The sequence below is a fragment of the Mustela lutreola genome, chromosome 2 (genome assembly GCF_030435805.1).
Source record: "Mustela lutreola isolate mMusLut2 chromosome 2, mMusLut2.pri, whole genome shotgun sequence".
NCBI lineage: Eukaryota > Metazoa > Chordata > Mammalia > Carnivora > Mustelidae > Mustela > Mustela lutreola.
Window position 1 is genome coordinate 89,782,374 of NC_081291.1, and position 20,890 is coordinate 89,803,263.

Genomic DNA, 20,890 nt, shown 5'->3' on the forward strand with positions numbered 1-20,890 from the left:
GAAAGAAAAGATTTCATTTATTAATGAAATTGTTTTTTTATTTAGAAGGGATGATTTTTTATTTGCACACTGTATGAAAGTTGGCTTATACGTATAGAATAAGGCAACTTCTACATCTCCTTCTACTAAAAAATTATACATTTTGACTATTTGTATTGCTTTTTTTAAGTGAGGAAATGAAAACTCTTTTGAACCCTGAGTTTCTGGAACATGATGCCTAGTAAGTACAAAAACTTTCTATTATTCTTATTTTTTATACCATCTCTATTTCAGTGAGGGTTTAACGTTAATACTGTATTATTTTTCTAATTTTTAGTGCAATGTTTTCACAGCTTATGGAAACTGCTGAACCTTGGTTTTCTACTTTTGAGCATGATGGTCAAAAGGTAAGTGTTTCTGTACAGATCTTTTCAATATATTTGAGGGAACAAATGATTTTAATAAGTAGGAACATTTCATTATTACTATTAAAAAAACCCCAAATTTAAAAATCTATGGAATAAGATTGAATGGGGGATCTAAGCCATATTGCTAATAATACTGGCAGGTATATAAAGGTAAAATAAAAAATTTCACATAAATGGGAATTTTATTTTATATGTATTTTATTTTATATGTATATTATCTGTGCAATAGAGCTTCTGACTTGAAATATTATTACAAATTTTGAATGACAAGTACATTTATCTGCCTGATCTGTTGCTACATGTGTGAGTTGATAGACATTTTGTTACCGAAGTGCATAGACAAACTCTGTATGAAATAGGCTATCTTATTTTTACTAATACATCACTATTGAATTTACACAATTTAGCTTCAATACCATCATTTATCATTTACTCTCTCTTACTCTTTTTAACTGTAATTTTTATTATGTGTTATAATTGATATGCCATACCATTCACCTTTAAAGTGTATAATTTAGTAGTTTTTAGTATATTCACAAGATTATGCAGATGTCCCTATTATCTGATTGAGAAATATTTTCATCACCCCAAAAGGAAATCTCATACTCATTAGCTGTCACTCTGCATTTGCTCCATTTCCCAGAGTCGCTGGCGTTACTGTACTTCTGCTTTATATGAACATGCGTATTCAGAACATTTCCTATAAATGGAACCATATAATATGTTGCCTTCTGTGATTGACTCCTTTCACTTAGCATGATGTTTTTGGTATTCATACTTGTTGTAGCATGCATCAGTACTTCACTACTTTTCGTGACCAAATAATATTTCACCGTGTGGATATACCACATTTTGTTTATCCATACATCAGTTGATGGACATTTGGGTTTTTTCACTTTTCGGTTATTAAGAATAATGTTGCTGTGAACATTTGTGTATAAACTTCATGTCTACGTATATTTTCAATGCTCTTGGCATTTCTCTAGGAGTGGAATTGCTGAGTTAACTGACATTTTAAACAAACATATATGCTAACTTAGTGATCATATGGTGTTTTCATTATCATTATACAATATTAGAAAAATGCCAATTATTCTGGCAAGGGATGTCATTAAGAGTTTTTGGTATATTTTTTCTATATGATTAATTTATTTTATATTGGTACAACTGATTGCATTCTGCTTAGAAACCATATATTATTCTGTCACTTTATTCCATCTCTTAAAAAATGAAATGGATAACTAATGTGCTTTATGCCTTTGGTCTAGATCAGGGCAAACTACTGCCTGCAGGCCAATTTGGCCTGCCAGCTGTTTTTATACAGCTTGGGAATTAAGCATGGCTTTTACATTATTAAATGGCTGAAAAACTATGAAAAGAAGAATAATATTTTGTGGCATATGAAAATTCTATGGAATTCAAATTTCCATGTTCATAAAAAAGTTTTATTGGGAAATAGCCATGCCTGTTTGTTTCCTTATTGTCTTTCACTGCTTGCTCATTGTAATGGTTCATTACAAAGTTAACTAGTTGCAGCACAAACTATATGACCTATAAAGCCTAAAATATTTACTATCTGGCCTTTACAGAGAAAATTTGCTGATCTTCAACCTAGGGGATAAAGTCTTTAGTAATATATCAACATGTTACATTTAGTAAGGGTTATTAGAGGTGAAACTTATAAGCATATTTGATGAACTGCCATGTTTTAGAACAATTACTTCATATTTGTTCTTGATAGGAGATTTGATGAAGTCATGGACTTATGTGAAAAATCAAAATGTTGAGCAAAAAGTATTTGAATACATTTAAATAAAAACATGATCGTTTTATGCAGTGGTCATTTTGTATTTTATAACTGGTTCACTGTATCTACAAAAGCAAATGATAAAGATGTGAGCATTACTACTTTTCAGTTTTACCCATTCATGTTGATATCACTGAGTCAAGTTCGTGAAAATGGCTAAGACAGCATAAAAAAGGATATTTCTTCATTTTGTCAAGAAAAAACACATAGATGTGACCTCTGAGCATTTATGTTACTTGCATATATCAATGAATAATACATTTCTATAAAGCATATGTAGTGAATGCCTCTTTCATCCTCCTCTTTTTATTCTATGTCTTGATTCTATCACCTTTCTTAAAAGAAGTTTGAGAAATGAATATACTACTCTCTTTAAGTTCTTCTAGTTCCCCTGACAATTCAGTTCCATCATTGTGTGTGCTGCCTAGGTCAGCAGACACTCTTCCCATAATAAGACTTTCTTCATGAAGAAAGCAGTGTGTTGCTTTACATAATGGTTTGGAATTATCTCGCTGAATCCTTATAACAGTTTGTGGACTGGCACTAACCTGTAGAGTACATTTTGAGTACCACTTAATAAATGGTTAGGAAGATTGCTAGTTTTATTGGTACTTGTAGCTATCCCATATGATAATATTTGTTAAATGCAAATAGCATTTTTATGATGATAAATCCTGAAGATAAGGAATATCTTATATTAACTTTAAAATTTTCTCTTTTGGTTTCATCATTAGATAAGCTGTTTACCATTTAAATGATCATGAGCCTTACTTGTGAGTTTCTTAAATTTAAGCAATTTTATTGTAAGTATTCTGAGCACAGAGGAAACCTTTTCAAACTACAGTTTATGTAAGTCTGTAGTTCTTAAGCTACACATGAGTCTCCATTCAGTATTTGATAAATGAACCACATAGGGTGTTGATTTAGTGACAACTCATTCTCTTCAACCTGGAAATGGATTACATGATTTTTCATTAAATTAAACCTTTTTAAAAGGCTAATTTAGGATTAGGTCTCTCCAAAGCCAGGGATTGTATCTCTACAGAAGTGTGTTTATTCAAGACCCTTAGAAAATGACTAGGTATAGTGATCTGTTTCCCATATGGTTGTTATAAACCCTACCTGAGCTCAGTGCCTTCATCCCACTGAGTATGGTATTCAGCCACACAACATTCTTCAGTAAAGAAAAACTACATAACTAAAATAAGCAAAAAGTTGAGTTGTTCATTTTTAAAGGAAAATTGGCTTCAGAGTAAACACTGTCTCTTGAATGTGAATGGTGTCTTACAGTTAGCATGAACTCTCCCAAATTATTTTAATTTAATACCAGTAGGAAAAAATTTGAGCAAGAATTAATTATTTATTTTTTTTTTTAAAGATTTTATTTATTTTATTTGACAGAGAGAGATCACAAGTAGGCAGAGAGGCAGGCAGAGACAGAGGGGGAAGCAGGCTCCCTGCTGAGCAGAGAGCCCGATGCGGGGCTCGATCCCAGGACTCTGAGATCATGACCTGAGCCGAAGGCAGCGGCTTAATCCACTGAGCCACCCAGGCGCCCCAAGAATTAATTATTTTTTTTAAATTACAGCATCCTGTCATTTGAAGAGAATACTTGATACAATAAAACCAGAAAATGGTATCCTGGTTTTACTATTTTTATAATAAATGACCACAACACAGAGGTATCTTTTTCTCCTATCTATACAAATTAGCAGAAACTAATTGAGCCATAAAAAATCAGTATGGTTTTATATTCCTCAGACCTGAAGATGCTGGTGTAGACACTGTAGCAAGTACTAAGGACTACGTCTCTTTTTAAGACTTTGTATCCTGGAAAGATAGATGGAACCTCTTCTAGCAAAGTTTTCCTAATGCTAACACATGCCCCTCCTCTCCTCTTTCTTTCTATGAGCCTGATTAGTCATTGATCTTATGTGGATTTCTACATTTTTTTCTGTATAGTTTTCCTCTCCAGACTACAATGGCAAGAGCTTTACTTTCTTTATTTCATGCCCCTGAATGTGGTCCAGTGATGATAAGATGATGTTCCTTTTAGAGATCTCATGGTTTAGGAACCAGAGAAGTAGAAACAGGTACTGTAGTAGTGAAGAAGAAGATGATGAAATAGGACCTGACAGTTAAGCCAGATCTTAAAGATCACTGGGAAGCTCCTCTATGGAAACACTGGGGAGGGGATATTTCAAGTTAAAGAATGGCATCCCTAGGATCTCTGGAAGCACAGTAAGAGTAGAGACCAACCAGATAATGAAAGACCTTATAGACCTAGCTCAAGAATTTGTCTTTTGTTGGGATGCCTGGGTGGCTCAGTGGGTTAAAGCCTCTGCTAGCTCAGGTCATGATCCCAGGATCCTGGGATCAAGCCCCACATCTGGCTCTCTGCTCAGCAGGGAGCCTACTTCCTCATCTCTCTCTATCTGCCTCTCTGCCTGCCTCTCTGCCTACTTGTGATCTCTGTCAAATAAATAAATAAAATCTTTAAAAAAATTTTTTTCTTTTGTTTTTGTTTTTCCTGTGGAAGCTATTGAAAAGTTTTAAAGAGGGCAACTGGGCGTAATTTAATATCTGTTTTAGATGAATCACCAGGCATTTTGGAAGCTAGATTTAAAAGCAGACTGAATTAAGGGCAGTGAGACCAGTTAGGAAAGAAATGATTAGGACCCCAAATCAGTTTATAACAGTAGAGCTGTAGGAGAGAAGACATAGTAAGAGTCTCCTGAGTGGTTCTGAGGAGGTAAAATTGGCAAAGTGTGTGTGTTGTTATTGGAGAATGGGTTGAGGTTGGCATGGGGAAAGGATGAACATGTTTTTGAGCAGAAGGTGATAAGCTCAGTAGTGGGTCTGCTGAATTGGAGACCCTTTTGTAACCCAGGATTCCTTGCCAACATACCAATGTATGAGAGGGAACCCAGGAAGGTTCTAGGTCATGAATATAGATTTGGAAGTCTTTGGAAAATGGGTGTTGGTTGAAGTACTGTGTATGAGTAAGATCACTCAGGGAATCACATGCAATAGAGAATTAAACTAGGATCAGACCTCTATGAAAAAGCAGCATTTGCAAAGCAGAAACAAAAATTTGAGCTAGAGCAGTTGAGTGAGGGAGTGGCAGTCAGTCATCAGAGAATGATGCTATAAATCTCAAGACTGGAAAGAGGTAGAATTTGAGGACTCAACATAAGAAAGGTTAGACATAGGGACGCCTGGGTATCTCAGTCAGTTAAGTGTCTGCCTTCGGCTCAGGTCATGACCTTGGGGTACTGAGATGGAGTCCCTGGGCTCCTTGCTCAGCAGAGAGCCTGCTTCTCTCTCGCTGCTGCTCCCCCTATTTGTTCTTCTCGTCTCTCCCTCTTACCTCCCCCTCTCTCTGATAATTAAAAAAATTAAATCTTGGGGGATAAAAAGAAAGTTTAGACATCATATTAGGGGAAATCGTCAGACTTGAGATGGTGGTTGAAGTTTACATTAAAGCATTGCAAGCAGTACAGGTACATCTTTCTTAATGTGGGATTTGGAAGGGGAGGAGGGAGAGTTGTAGTTAGCCTATGTAGTGTTTTGTTTTGTTTTGTTTTTAAATTCAGCTTTACTTTTGGTCTGGAGAGTTTAAAAATCTTCCTACTCAGCCATTTAAATTGATCAAAGGACAGAAAATATCTTCTTTTCTAATACTTTCCTTTATTTCCTGCCTTTTTTTTTTATAGTTTTGAGAGCTCAAAGTAAAACAGTTTTCATTTCTTGTTTTTCATGTTTAGATTTTATATCACAAGAAATATCTTACCAGAGTCATTCCATTTAGGTCCCATGGCTAATTAGACCAACTAACTATAGACAAGTAGAATAGCATCTACCACAACCTCTAGCAAAAATTATCTTGAAATACTTAATGTCACCAGAGAAACTGGTCAAGGGAATAAGGTAGGAAATATTTCAGAAGACAGTTTCTGGCCTTCATTTTATGAGCACAATCATCTGTATGACAATCAGCATATGATTCCACAATTTAAGCATTCGTCATGAGATGATTAATGTAGTTACTGGTTATTGAAGAATGATGTCCACATATTTGTTCATTTCATATTGAAATAACACATGCTCCACTTTTTTCTTTTTAGGGGAAAGAAACACTGATGACTCCCATTCCCTTTGCTAGACCACAGGATTTGGGGCCAACAATTGCTATTGTTACTAAAGTCAACCAGATCCAGGATCATCTACTGAAGAAGCATGATATTGAGCTTTATATGCACTTGAACAGGCTGGAAATCGCACCACAGATATATGGGTTGTAAGTACCGAAGTTTAAGTTTCAGCTGTATCTAATTATGACTTGGTGGTTTCTTTATGTCTCAGATCCACAGAAGTAAGACCAGAACTGTTTCACCTCCATTTCATTTCATATGTCTTATGTGCCAGGCTCTCTGTTACTATTTTCATATACCATATTTCGTCTCATACTCAAACCAATCCTGTTAATTGAGTGTTGTACAGGGGAAGAAACTAAGCCCAACTCTGTGTTTAGACATATTAAATAGTGAAGTCATAATTCAGATTCAGGTGGGATTGTCTGTAATCTGCAGAGCCCAGCACAAAATAAAAATGAATGTCCCCTGTAAAAAAAAAAATCAGCAAGAATTTCAAGATGACAGCAGCAGATCAGTAAGCCAAGCTTCCTAAGAAGTTCAGAGTCACACAGATCATACATACATGAAACCAGCCTCAAACCTAAACAAACCTGTAGGATATTCATGTTCTTTCCATTTTGGGGGGAAGTACATTTCTAAAAGTAAGATAAATGTCCCTCATAGTGAACATAACATGGTAGTCATCTTCAGCCATGTAACTTATGTAGCATACTGTAGCAGAAGAAAAGGGAGCCAATCACTCCTCAGATATGTGTGTCTGTTTGTATGTGTACTTATTCAGTGGCTTAATAGGGTGGGTAGGAAAATTAGAAAGATTACAGTTTTGGGGCGCCTGGGTGGCTCAGTGGGTCAAGCCGCTGCCTTCGGCTCAGGTCATGATCTCAGGGTCCTGCGATCGAGTCCCACATCAGGCTCTCTGCTCAGCGGGGAGCCTGCTTCCCTCTCTTTCTCTCTGCCTGCCTCTTAGTCTACTTGTGATTTCTCTCTGTCAAATAAATAAATAAAATCTTAAAAAAAAAAAAAAGAAAGATTACAGTTTTAATAAATATGAATTAATTGTGTAGCACTACAGATATTAAAAGGATCCTTTATATTGAAGCAGTAGAACATTTATAGCTAGTGCTGGGCAGTTCCTTGGTAGATATTTTCTGCAATTTCATCCCTCGCTAGAACATGGAAAACTAAGAAGATATTATTAAGATATATATAATAGATGCTCAGTAAATATGAATTCATTATTTGAATTACAGAGAATTTCAAACAATTTCTGGTTTCAGACCAGAGCAGAGGCTATTTATTTAGCCCAAAGAAAAGAAAATCAGTGAGTGTTTTCTTTATGTTCTTATGTGAAAGAGTCTTTCACTAATTATAACTCAGCTTTCTATCTTCTTTGGAAGCCCTGAACTGTGAGTAAAGATGCTTGCTTTTCGGTTTTAATGGTGCTTATTTTCATTTCTGTGACTTAAGCTTGACTTCAGCATTGAGAGCAGCTTCATCATTCCTACTGGAAATGAAAAAATTGTGGGTAACATGGGTATTGGGCAGTACTGCAATTATTAATGAATCACCATTTACACTTAAAAGTCTGGCTAATGTGTTTGTGATTATAGTTATAAAAATTTACTTTAAAACAGGGCAAGGTCAGGAGATGAAGTCTGTATTCCTCTCCCTTGTGCACTCAAAGAAATGATTTATTCAAATAGAAAAGCCCATTCTACACCCTCAAAAATTGTTTACTAAACTCTAGATATTGTTCTTAAATACTGGAGAAAGAAATTAATGTTGGACATATTTATCATTTCTTTGAAATGCTTTATTGTTTATTACCTCTTTGAGCTGGTGCTTTACATTGCAGTGGTGGTGGTATGGACTCAGGTAAGATGATTTATAAACCACTGTGTTCCAGTTTCCTTTTTAGACATTAGTTTCCATCAGCTTTCTTTTCATCATAATGATTCATAGGGCTTTTTTGACATCCCACCAGCACCTTCCCGATAAAATTCCATGATCCATGAAATACTCACTCTTAATCCTTGCAACTTTATTTTTCAGCAGTACTAATAATACCAGGGTTTGCAATAACCATAGCTGACTCAATTATCCCATTATTTTAGTATAAAATCTCCTCTGCATTAACTAAAAATATACATTTTTTTCATCTTTGAAGAAGTCATTCATTCTCTTAATTGGTCTCTACTATAGTGTAAGGAGTTTACTCCATTTACTAAATCTGATGGTTTTATTTCTATTTGTGGGATACATGTGGTCAAATTTTCCTTTGTCTTTGTGCTGCCTTCAGTTGTACAACTCATCTGTATATTTCCTATTGATGACTTTCAGTGTCTTTGGGGGCCAGAGAAAAAAATGAGTATAATATGAAATAGCAGTTAGAAGCATAGGCTTTGAAATGAAGTAGATCTGTTTAACCACTTTGATCCTTGGTTTCTTCATATGTGAAATGAGGAGTAAATGTAATGGTACCTACTTCTTAGGGTGCTGATGAGAATTCAGTTATAATATGCAAAAATCATAGTGCTCAGTATGTAGTAAGCATTCAAGATATGTTTAGCAGTACTTTTTTGATCATTATCTGGCATTACCATTACTCAATTAAGATGTCATGGCTTTGTGAATATGATGTAGTATGTGTTTCATGAACCTTTCCACCTCTGGCTTTTTGTGTTTTCTTCACAAAAGCATTTGAGCTTCTACTTAAGTAGAAACATAACAGCTATCTTTTAGACCAGTGCTTCTAACTAGACAGTGTAGAAACTGAAGAGTAAACTTCAATAGAAACAGATTACAGCAATTTGTCACAATAATTTTGTGTTCTTAAATCTAAAAAAAATATTGTATGTTTGTACCTCATGAAAATCAATTGAAATATTGTGCTTGGTTTTATGTCATACAAGTAATATTCATCTAAATAATTGCCGATGCTACTATCCATTCCTGCTGGAAGAAAGTTGGTAATTTAGGCTGACATTCAGTATTAATTCTTAAAAACAATAAGCTTGCATTTTGAGTACTTTATCCTCAAGTGGACAAATATAAAGTAATCAACTTTCAGTTGGTAAAAATTACACTTTAGGATGACATCAGAATCCATAACTTCCACCATCTAAAATGTGATTTTGTATTCCAGCTGTTTTCTTACAGAATTTAAATTTTCAAACAAGTATTTTCTTATATACCAAAATACTGTAACAAAATTAGAAAACAATATGATTAAAATGTCAGTAATGGATGTGTCAGTTGGAAGTGTTATCAGTATTAACAATTTGTGTAGAATGGGAAGAAAATCATAAATATGTCTTTATTACATGTGAAGAAAGTGATAGCAAAATGAAATTATAATCCTGTTGACTCCGGTTTCATATTCTAGTCACTCTTCAGCAGTTGCATGGTATATTAAAATCTGCTTTGTAGAGGCTCCTGGGTGACTCAGTTGGTTAAGAATCTGACTCTTGCTTTCGGTTCAGGTCATGACTTCGGGGTCTTGGGATGGAACCCCCCAGTCGGTCTCTGCACTCAGTATGAAGTCTGCTGGAGTTTCTCTCTCTTTCCCTCTACCCCTCTCCCTGCTCATATTCATATGGGCTCTCTCTTGCTTTCTCTCTAAAATAAATAATTCTTTTTAAAAAATCTGCATTATGATATAGTTATAATTATCACTAAGAGAAAGATTTGTAATTACTCCATTTTTAAAAATAGTTTTGTTCTGGTTATTCCAACTATATGTGGAAGTGTCCTGATATGACAGATATGCCATATACAAACATTTGTTATATTTTGGTAATAAATTTATTTAACAAAATTAGAATTAATTAGTGTAAAAATACTAATTGTACTAACATTGGCTAAAGTCATTCCAAATTAGCTTATCTTAATTTTAAATAAACTGATGATATTTATCTTGAAATATGGGAATAATTACCTATGATATCTTGTATATTATATAATAATTTGCTTATTAATGCTGTTATTTTATGTACTTGAGTACATTATCCCCTGGATAATTATAGCTGGTTTTTCTCTTACAAAATGTTAAATCAATCAACCTGCTGTTTAGTTTAAACAAAATTAATTTGAAGTTAAATGTTCAATTCCATGTAAGTGATATTATAAAATAACATTTTCTAAAGGTAATTTATACTTATTTTTCATTAACTTTATAAAAGATTACTCCTGTTGCACTTCAAAGTTTCTCTTGCTTTATTCAAATAATATTTTGAATTGTCTTTTGTTTGCCAATTATCAATGGGTATTAGACTTATAAAAAATTAAGTTCTGTAGGGGCCTGTCAATGCATACTGACTAATATCCAAAGTAAACATTGACTATATTATTTCCAACTTTCCAAGGTAATTCCCAAGAGTTGCTTTTTTTGGCATTTTCATTTTTAGTATGAGAATAAGAATGTCCTGTGTTTCATCACTTATGTGTTATTTTTTGCAAAAGCCTCTAAAATACAGTGTTACAGTTCCATCCCCGAGTATGTATTTGTTTGAGTCCTAAAGACTCTTAATCACAAGAGATTCAAATATACAGATTGAATACCATTTTCATTTAGTACCATAATACTGTTTTACAAAGAAACCAAAAATTAAATTTTAAAAAGAACAATTTTTGCTAGGCCAGAGTAACTGTGTTTTATTATCACCCTTAAATATATTGAACCTGTATATTTTCAACTACATTTTATACTTTGGTATAAATAGAATACATAATAAGCATCTGTGGGATATGCAATTAATGTCACTTTTGAGGAAAGACCCTCATAACACACTTGGGCTTTGGCATTCTTAAATTATGAACTCTTTACAACACTCATGGGATAAATTTCATATCTCCCAAATGTTTATTATACATCTTCCATTTCCCTTACTTCCTGTTTTCTGGATTAGCAGTTGTTTTGCTGTGGTGGTTTATAGTATTTAATTGGAAGGTTCTTCATTATTGATTAATAATCTTGTAAATTTTGTGATATTTTAAAATATAGTATATTCTAACACATATTACAGTGTAATTATGTATGACTTCTAAGCTGTTAAACCTATATATGACATATAAACATATGATAAAAAAAATCATTCTTAGCCATCAAAGTCAGTATAGTTACCCATCTTAAAAATTCTGTGTCTTAACAGTTTAAACAAATAGCTTTCTATTCTAAGCACAGCTAATGATTGAAATATTCTTTTCTTTTCAGTGAATGTTATGTTATACAGTAGCTGTAAAAAGCATAATGAAGGACTATAAGGTCCAGTGATACCTGGTATTATACTACTGAGTATTACCCCAGAATTACTCCCTTTGAAAAAAAATTTTTTTCACTTCTTTATGGAGAACTATCATGATTAAAAATTATGGGGAAGAATAATAAGTTATTTTATGCAGCTATAAAGTTTAAATTAATTAAAATTGTATATTTGTATATTTGCTTCTTCATTCAGAATATACCTATTTCAAGTGCTCAGTAGCCAACCACATAGTGGCTAGTGGTTATTCTGTTGGACAGCATTGGTCTAGATCTTTCTTATACAGTAAGGATGGAGTGGGTGGTAAATGGTTTTCTGGTATTTGTGATTTAGAAGGACTGTGCTAGTTGCATACTGGTAAGAGATAGAAGGGATACAGGTAAGAATGGGATAGTAGTGATTTGCTTTAAAAAGTAGTAACTTTGGGGGCGCCTGGGTGGCTCAGTGGGTTACAGCCTCTGCCTTCTGCTCAGGTCATGATCCCAGGGTCCTGGGATCAAGCCCCACATTGGGCTCTCTGCTCTGCGGAGAGCCTGCTTCCTCCTCTCTCTGCCTGCCTCCCTGCCTACTTGTGATCTCTCTCTGTCAAATAAATAAATAATCTTTAAAAAAAAATAAAAGTAGTAACTTTGCCAAAAGAGATGATGGCAGTGAGGATAGAGATAAATGGAAAAATTTGGAAAATACCAAGTTGCTATAATTGTCAGGAATTGTAACTAATTGAATAAGGGTGTGAGGGGGAGGGAAAAATCAAATATAATTTGGACAGCATGGGCAATGATGGAAAAAATCACGAGGATAATGAATGATAAGGAAAGAAATGTCAAAGAAAAGAGGAATTCAGTTATGGACATGTTGAGTTTGGAGTATCTGAGGGACCAGGATATCCAGTAGAAAATTGAATGTTACAGTTCTGGAGCTTTGGAGAGAGATTTGGCATTACCAGTTTGATAGTCTACATACCATATGACGCTAATTGAAGTTGCTAGTAAAGTGAGAGGAGAAGGACAAAGATCAAATTCTAAAGAATATCTACCACATGTAACTGATTTATGAGAATATAAAGCAGGAAGTGAATTGTTGTAATTGGCATTTAAAATAAATTACTGTTGTGTATTTGAGAGAGGCAAGACTGGAAACAAGGATACCAGTTAGGAGAGCTTTGCACTTGGGTAAGAATTTAATAATAGCAGCGGAGGAAGGGCAATTTAAAGAAATACCTTTGAGAAAGTATCTGTGATTTGATAATAACCCAAAATGCTATGTAGTATTTGTGTGAGTGGGAGACATTGTGGATTGGGGGCACTACCGTTTTAAAGCATCCAGCTACCCTCTTGGGCCATCCTTTTATTCTTGTTCTCAAGTGACTGCCCAATATGTATGCCACCAGAAATGACTATCTCAACGGCTTTCTCCCTTGCCAGCAGCCTGAACCTCAGCTTATTTTCTGTCCTTCTACTTTGGAACTGACTATTCACTCTTCTTCATGACCATGAGTCATCAGGTATTATACCTACAGTATTTTTACCCTTTTCCTCTTTGCCTGTTTGCTTGTTTCTTTTTTAAGAAAAAAAAAAAATATATATATATACTGCTTTGACCCTTCTCTTCCAGCAACCCTACTCATTTGGTCTTTCTTTCCATACTTCCACAAATAATAGTCTTCTCCAGATTCCATTTTCTACTGTGTTCTTTGATCGCAATGGAATCAAGTTAGAAATAACGGAAAGATGATGGGGAATTTTACAAATGCTTAGAAACTAAACAGCACCCTTCTAATAATCCCTGCATTGAAAAGGGAATCTCATGATAAATTTTAAAATTCCACTTAAGTGAGTGAAGTGAAAATACATATCAGAATTTGTGGGACACAGCTAAAGCAGAGCTAAGTGGGAAGTTTATTGCACTAACTGGTTACATTAGAAAAAAGGAAAAGTCAAAATTGTAATAATCTAAGCTTCTGCCTCAAGAAACTAGAAAAAGAAGAGCAAAAGGAGGGCAAAAGCAAGCAGAAGGAAGGAATAAAGGTAAAAATTGAAGCCAATATAATTAAAAACAGTGCAACACTAAAGAAAAATGAAACAAAAATCGATTTCTTGGGCGCCTGGGTGGCTCAGTTGGTTGAGCAACTGCCTTCGGCTCAGGTCATGGTCCTGGAGTCTCGGGATTGAGTTCCGCATCGGGCTCTCAGCTCCATGAGGAGTCCGCTTCTCCCTCTGACCTTCTCGCCTCTCATGTTCTCTCTCACTGTCTCTCTCTCAAATAAATAAATAAAATCTTTTAAAAAAATCGATTTCTTGAAAAGATCAATGAATTTACTGTCTGACAAGAAAAGATAGGAAGAAAGTGGGTGTGGCTATATAGGAACATAGGAAAGATCCTTTTGGTAATGGCATATTTCAATATTATGGCTGTATCAGTGGTTGTATATCCTGGTTGAGATACTGTTTCGTTTTACAGGATGTTAAGGGAAGTAGGGATCACGGACTCTCTCTGTTCTGTTTCTTACAACTGCATATGAATAATTACCTCAAAACAAAAAAGTATTGTTAGAATAATGTCAGTTGAGATGGCTCACTTTTGCCCTTCTTATAAATTGGGTTTTTTACTTAGTACTATGTTTTGAGAGTTCTTTATATACTCTAGATATGTGTCTGTTGTCAAATCTGTGATTACAATATTATCTTCCAATCTGTGTCTTCTGTTTTCTTTTAAGTATCTTTCATAGAATAAACATTTTTAATTTTAATTTTAATTTAATTTAAACATTTTAAAATCCAGTTTATTAACTTTTTTTTATCAAACTTGATTTTGGGTCATATCTAAGAGTCCTTCGCTTAACCCAAGTCAGAAGTATTAATTTTCTTCTGATTGTTTTATGATTTTATGTATGATTCATCATGAGCTAATTTTTGTATAGTGTGAGAGATGCAGGTCAAGGTTATTTATTTTTGGCACATGACTATTCAGTTATTCTAATATCATTGTTGAAAGATGACCCTCTCTGCACTGAATTGCCTTAGTACTTTTGTCAAAAATTAGTTGATTATCTGTGTGGTTTATTTCTGAACTCTCTGTTTCATTGATTCCTGTTTTTTCTTCTGTATTTAATAGAACTTTCCAGTGAAACCTTCTAGTTTGGTGTTCCTTGTTGAAAGGTTTTTAACTATGAATTCTTTTTTTAGTACATATATGGCTACTCATATCATTTATTTCTTTAGTGACTTAATAGCTTATACTGTTCAAGGAATTGTCTTTTTCATCTAAGGAGTCAAATTTCTGAGAACAAAGTTTTGATTTCCTTATTATCCTTTTCATTTCTGTGGTGTCTATAGTTAATATATCAGTGTGTATGTGTGTGTTTCTGCTATGGACAATTTTTATGTTACCTCTTATTTGCATAGAAGTTTATCAACTTTATTAATGTTTTCAAAGAACCAGCTTTAGGTTTGATTGATTTCTCTCTTCCCTCTGTTTTCACTTTCATTGGTTTTAGCTCTTACCTTAGAAGTTCCTACCTTCTGACTACTTTGGATTTATTTTGCTCTTCTAAGTTACTGAAAGTGGAAGCCCAGATTAATGATTTCAGAATTAACTTTTATAATAGAAGAATTTCATACTATAAGTCTCTTTCTAAGCAGAGCTTTAGCTGCATCCCTGAAATGACCATGGTACATTTCGTTTTTCTTCAGCTCAGGATATTTTAAAAGTCTTTTAAAGACTTCTTTTTTATACCATGGGTTATTTAGAAGTCTCTTACTTATTTCCCAAATATTTGGGGATTATCCTTTTTTGTTATTGTTGTTATTTATTACCTGTTCCATTATGACTCAAGAACATACTTCTCATGATTTTTTAAAATTTTGTTAAAGCTCATTTTTTAGTTTTGATATGATCTATCTTGATGAATGTTATGTGTGCACATAAGAACAGTATTTATTCTCCTGTTACTGAGGATAATGTTCTATAAATGTCTTGGGTCATGTTCATATTGATAATATTGTTCAGATCTTCTGTGTATTTTCTTCTTTTGTTCCATTAATCACTGAGAGATGTGTTGATCCAGTTATAACTTTGAATTTCTCTGCTTATGAATCCAGAACTACTTTAGAATGACCTGACACCCAAGATTGAGAATTAACCACCCAGTATTCTTACTTAACCCAATACAAGTGAGACAAGTGAGGCATGTAACTCAGTTTTGTTTGTTTCTAGGTTCTTTTCTTTTTTGACATACAGGGGATATAATTTCAGTCATTTGTGTCACTATGTCCAGAATTTATCATACAATTTTTAAATACAGTTGGGCTTACGAACCTTAAGAAACTGATCCAATATGAAGTCCTGGCATATTGTAGCTCAAAGGACTGTAACTAATATATTTGGAAATGTAGTGTTTAACATAGACCAGGATTTTTTTTCTCTCTCTCTTGATATTCTGCACATAGTTTCTTCCGCTTAAATGGCTTCTTCCCTTAGTGTTTTGGAGCTTGGTAAATATACTGGACTAGTGAAAACAGCTAAAAAACAAATGGTGGCATTTTCATTTAATATATTTGAATGGTTCTAAATGCTTCCAAAATACAGGCAGACCTCATTTTATTGTGCTTGACTTTATTGCACTTTGCAGATATTGTGTTGTTTTACAAATTGAAGGTTCAAAACTTCAGTGGGGCTAAGTATCTACAGATGTGGTAGAAGTATCAAGAGAACTAGACTTAAGAATGGAGCGTGAAGATGGGACTGACCTGCTGCAATCTCATGTTAAAACTAACAGATGAGGAGTCACTTCCTATGAATGAGCAAAGAAAGTGGTTTCTTGGGGTGAAATCTAGTCCTGGTGAAAACGCTGGGAAGACTGTTGGGATGAGAACAAAAGATTTAGAATACCACATAAACTCAGTCGATAAAGCAGTGGCAGGGTTTGAGAGGTTTGACTCCACCTTTGAAAGAAGTTCTACTGTGGGTAAAGTGCTGTCAAACAGAAAAAAATCATGCTACAGAAAAAATCATTTGTGAAAGGAAGTGAAGTCATTCAGTGTCACAGAATTCATTGTTATCTTATGTTAAGAAATTGCCCCAGCCACCCTAACCTTCAGTAGCCATCCCTTCTGATCATCAGCAGCCATCAACATTCAGGCAAGACCCTCCATCAGCAAAAAACTTTTGACTTGATGTAAGCTCAGATGAGTTACCATTTTTTTAGCAATAAAGTATTTTTTATTTAAATATATACATTTTTTAGACATAATGCTAATGTACGCTTAATAGACTATAGTATACACGCAACTTTTATATGCATCACTGGAAACCAAAGAATTAATTTGACTTGCTTTATTGCAGTAGTCTAGAATGAAACTCACAATGAGATATGTCTGTATCTAGCTTCTAATAAGAAGTATATACAGTGGGGACACCTAAGTAGCTCAGTCATTTAAGTGTCTGACTCTTGATTTTGGCTCAGGTCATAATCTCAGGGCCCTGAGATCGAGGCCCTCTTTGGTTCCATGCTCAGCAGGGAGTCTGTTTGAGATTCTCTCTTCCTCTGCCCCTCCCCCATCTCTATCTCCTCTCTTTCTCTCAAATAAGTGTTTAATAAAAAAAAAAAAAAGAAGTATTTATAGTGAATGTTAGAATGCTTCCAAAATATACAACATATGAGAAGTTTTTAATCACAAACTTTTTAGCTCTGTAACTAAGACCTCGTTTAAGGTGTATTTATTTATTAAGATATGTCATTTACTCAAGATGAATGTGTAATATATTGTCCAAAATTTTGTGTAAGGATGTGGTTAAATTCAGTTTTGAAATTTGTATTTCTGATGAAGGATTAAAGTGAAACACAAGGCATACTGTAGACACTTGAGAAATAACTGATATGCTAAAGACTATAAGGTCAGAATAGTTCCAGATAGAACATACCCCCCAACCCCAGCACTATTCCAGATAACTAAAAGTCATCCTTATCTTTCAGTCATATATCTTAAACAGTACAACACTTTGCCAACCCCAATCCTAATAACTTGACCTGGATCATCTTCAGGTTATATCAGTATTCTCTAAAGGAAGCCCAATAAAACTGTGACTTTATAATTATTGTGATGTCTTTAACTGAATGTAAGTGTACAGGGAAAAAAATATTACCCCCAAAACTTTATACAGATAAAATGCCATCTAATGAGGGTCATAAAAAAAGAAAACTTCCATCAGAAATATGTTGTCAGGGTTGTTTTTAAATCACAGTGGGGCAGTGCAATGTCTTCTTTAAGCCTTGTAGTTTAACAACAGAATGGTACAACTGTAAATCTTGTATTGCCTCAGAGTCTATTAGACAGCCAGCAGAATACGTTGAGATTAGAAGGGAAATAATTTTTTCCTAAATCAACACTGTAAGGTCTAAAGCATGAAGGGGAAATTTTCAGAACATACTGAGAAATAATAGTTAAATATGGATAAAAAATCTTGGCATTATTAATCTCTGTCTCACGTTCAGTTTCTCTCCCTCTTTTCTCATAGCTGGCTTCTTTATTTCTGGGTCTCCGAATGTTTTTCTGACTCTTCACTTCTTTGCCACGTAAGCCAGAGGCAAACTGAATATCAACAGCTAATTGCCCCTTAATAAGCTCTTTCCTATTGCCATATGGCAATTCATGTATGATCTCATACTCCATTATTAAGTATATCTTGTAATTAGCCTAACTTGTATCACTTATAGCAGTCATATTGTTTGTCTTTGATAGGTCTCTGGCCAGACTTAAACATCTACCTTTATTTCTTGACCTCTAGGGGCTCTGCCTAATGTGTGTAAAATCTTTTGTAGAAACTATTAGTACTTGGGGCATCTGGGTGGCTCAGTGGGTTAAGCCTCTGCCTTTGGCTCAGATCCTGATCTCAGGGTCCTGGGATCCAGCCCCACACCTGGCTCTCTGCTCAATGGGGGGTCTGCTTCCCCTCTCTGCCTGCCTCTATCCCTACTTGTGATCTCTCTCTCTGTCAAATAAATAAATAAAATCTTTAAAAAAAAAACTATTAGTACTTAAAACAGGTGAATATAAATGCCATGTTTTCTGAAGAAGTGTTTCTTAACTAGCTTCTAAGATATTTAATATTTAAGATTGCCAGTATGCATTTTCTGGGAAAATTCTATTATTTTTCTGACTTTTGAGAAATTATTTGAAGAACAGTAGTTTACAATTACATAGATACAGTTTTATATGATCTATAATACCAAGATAGAATGCTGCCTTCCCACTATTAATTCTTCCCTGACTGAAATGTTACAGAAATGATGAGCTGCTTAATGAAGAGGTCCTCTTCCAAGCTCATAATTTTATAAGATGCTCTTTGACAAAGGCTGCCGAGTCAATTAAGAAAATTCATCATTTATTATACTCTATTAAAAAGGATAAAAAATAGAGTTTTTCTACCACAAATTAGGAAAACCCTTTCTCTTCACTACTTGGGGATACAGATGAAATACTGGTAGAGCATGTTGCCTATTACTTCTTCCTTTTGCTTTTCATGTTTTTGGTCGTTTCTTTATTCCCTCAAATTATTTATTTTTGTATTTGTAAATAGATTTGTACCAGAATTTAAGTGCAGGAAAAAAAACTATTTGTAATTCTGTTTAGCATATGCATACACACACACACACACACACACACATATGCATACACACATTTTGTTTCTAAAAATTTCTTCTCTTAAACTTGCTTTCTTTGTCAAAAGTAATGCTTTGTTTTCACTTCAGTTATTATTTGTTAAGATATTTTTGCATGATTTCATAGATGACTTTTTTTTTTTTAAAGATTTTATTTATTTATTTGACAGAGAGAAATCACAAGTAGATGGAGAGGCAGGCAGAGAGAGAGAGGGAAGCAGGCTCTCCGCCGAGCAGAGAGCCCAACACGGGACTCGATCCCAGGACTCTGAGATCATGACCTGAGCCGAAGGCAGCGGCTTAACCCACTGAGCCACCCAGGCGCCCCTCATAGATGACTTTTTTTAAACCAGTGTACTACTTCCAAAAGGTTTTTATTAGGTCTTGAACTGTAAATAGTGTGTAAAAAAAGTTAAAACTCGGGGCGCCTGGGTGGCTCAGTGGGTTAAGCCGCTGCCTTCGGCTCGGGTCGTGATCCCAGGGTCCTGGGATCGAGCCCCGCGTCAGACTCTCTGCTCAGCAGGGAGCCTGCTTCCTCCTCTCTCTCTCTCTGCCTGCCTCTCTGCCAAATAAATAAATAAAATCTTTAAAAAAAAAAAAAGTTAAATCTCTAGATTTCAAAAAATCTTAATTAGTCTTATTAAAATTAAAGTTTATACTACATGGAATTTGTCAGAGAAAATATGTTTGTTCTGGGTTACAATGAATGCTTGCAAAAGTCAAGTTAAAGTCAAATTAAAAGTAATTCCTTTATAGGATTGTCACGTGGAGTTTCTATTTGCAAAGCACTTAAAACGGTGTCTGGCACACAGGAAATACTTTCTAAGTGTTCATTAAATTAAAAAATAATGATAAATCATAGCAAGGATCATAAAATTCTAGTTAAGACCTCATACCTCTAAATAATAATAAAAATGATGAATAATATTACTCCTTCAAATTGAAAATTAATGGGAAATGGTTCTTTCCAGAGTCATGAGTTCCCATATACTGAATGCCTTTGCTCTGGTTTAGGCCATCAGTAATAGCTGTCTTTTCTGTAGGTTGATCAGCTGCAGGCAGGAGGAGTGCCTCTCTGCCTCTTGGTATTTATGACAACAGTGCCAAATCAGGCTGGACTGGCTCCTAATGTGATTTTCCTCTCCAGCTTTTCCCTCCCACTCTTTTCTTTGGGGAAAATGCAGTTTTAAAACAGTAGTAAACCAAAGGTGAGAGTGATCAGTTATCTGATAATCCTCTTTCACAGGGCATGCAGCTGGTGGTGAAGACCAGGCCCTTTGTGCACAGTGCTGCCCGGGGTTGGGTCTGATGGGCTTTCTCCGGCTCCCCTCCACCACCTTGGCTTGCTGCCTGCGCTGTCCCTCATTCTTTATCACCTCCTCCCCACACCCTCTTCCTTGCCCCTACCTCACTGTATTCCCACCTCCAGCTGACGCTTTCTGGTGCTGGTAGGACATAAAGACAGGAGAAAGAAAAGGAAGGGAGGCTCATGAAACATGTGGAGTTTGTTATTGGTAGTCATGCTGCAATTACACCATTTACCTAGAGTTTATAAACTGATCAGCTATGCCCTCCCCAGATATTTTTGTAAAGTTTTT

The 20,890-nt window shown here is 34.8% G+C and overlaps 1 protein-coding gene across 8 annotated transcripts in view; it reads left to right on the plus strand.

Annotated features, from left to right (window-relative positions):
- Positions 1-20,890, plus strand: part of TBC1D5 (TBC1 domain family member 5) — a 564,199-nt gene that overhangs the window by 345,869 nt on the left and 197,440 nt on the right. For all 8 annotated transcript variants that reach the window (XM_059162522.1, XM_059162530.1, XM_059162525.1 and 5 more), the window contains 3 exons: positions 174-220; positions 317-386; positions 6,342-6,514. In XM_059162522.1, coding sequence (XP_059018505.1) covers positions 174-220; positions 317-386; positions 6,342-6,514 — 290 coding nt within the window. The remainder of the gene's footprint in view (positions 1-173; positions 221-316; positions 387-6,341; positions 6,515-20,890) is intronic.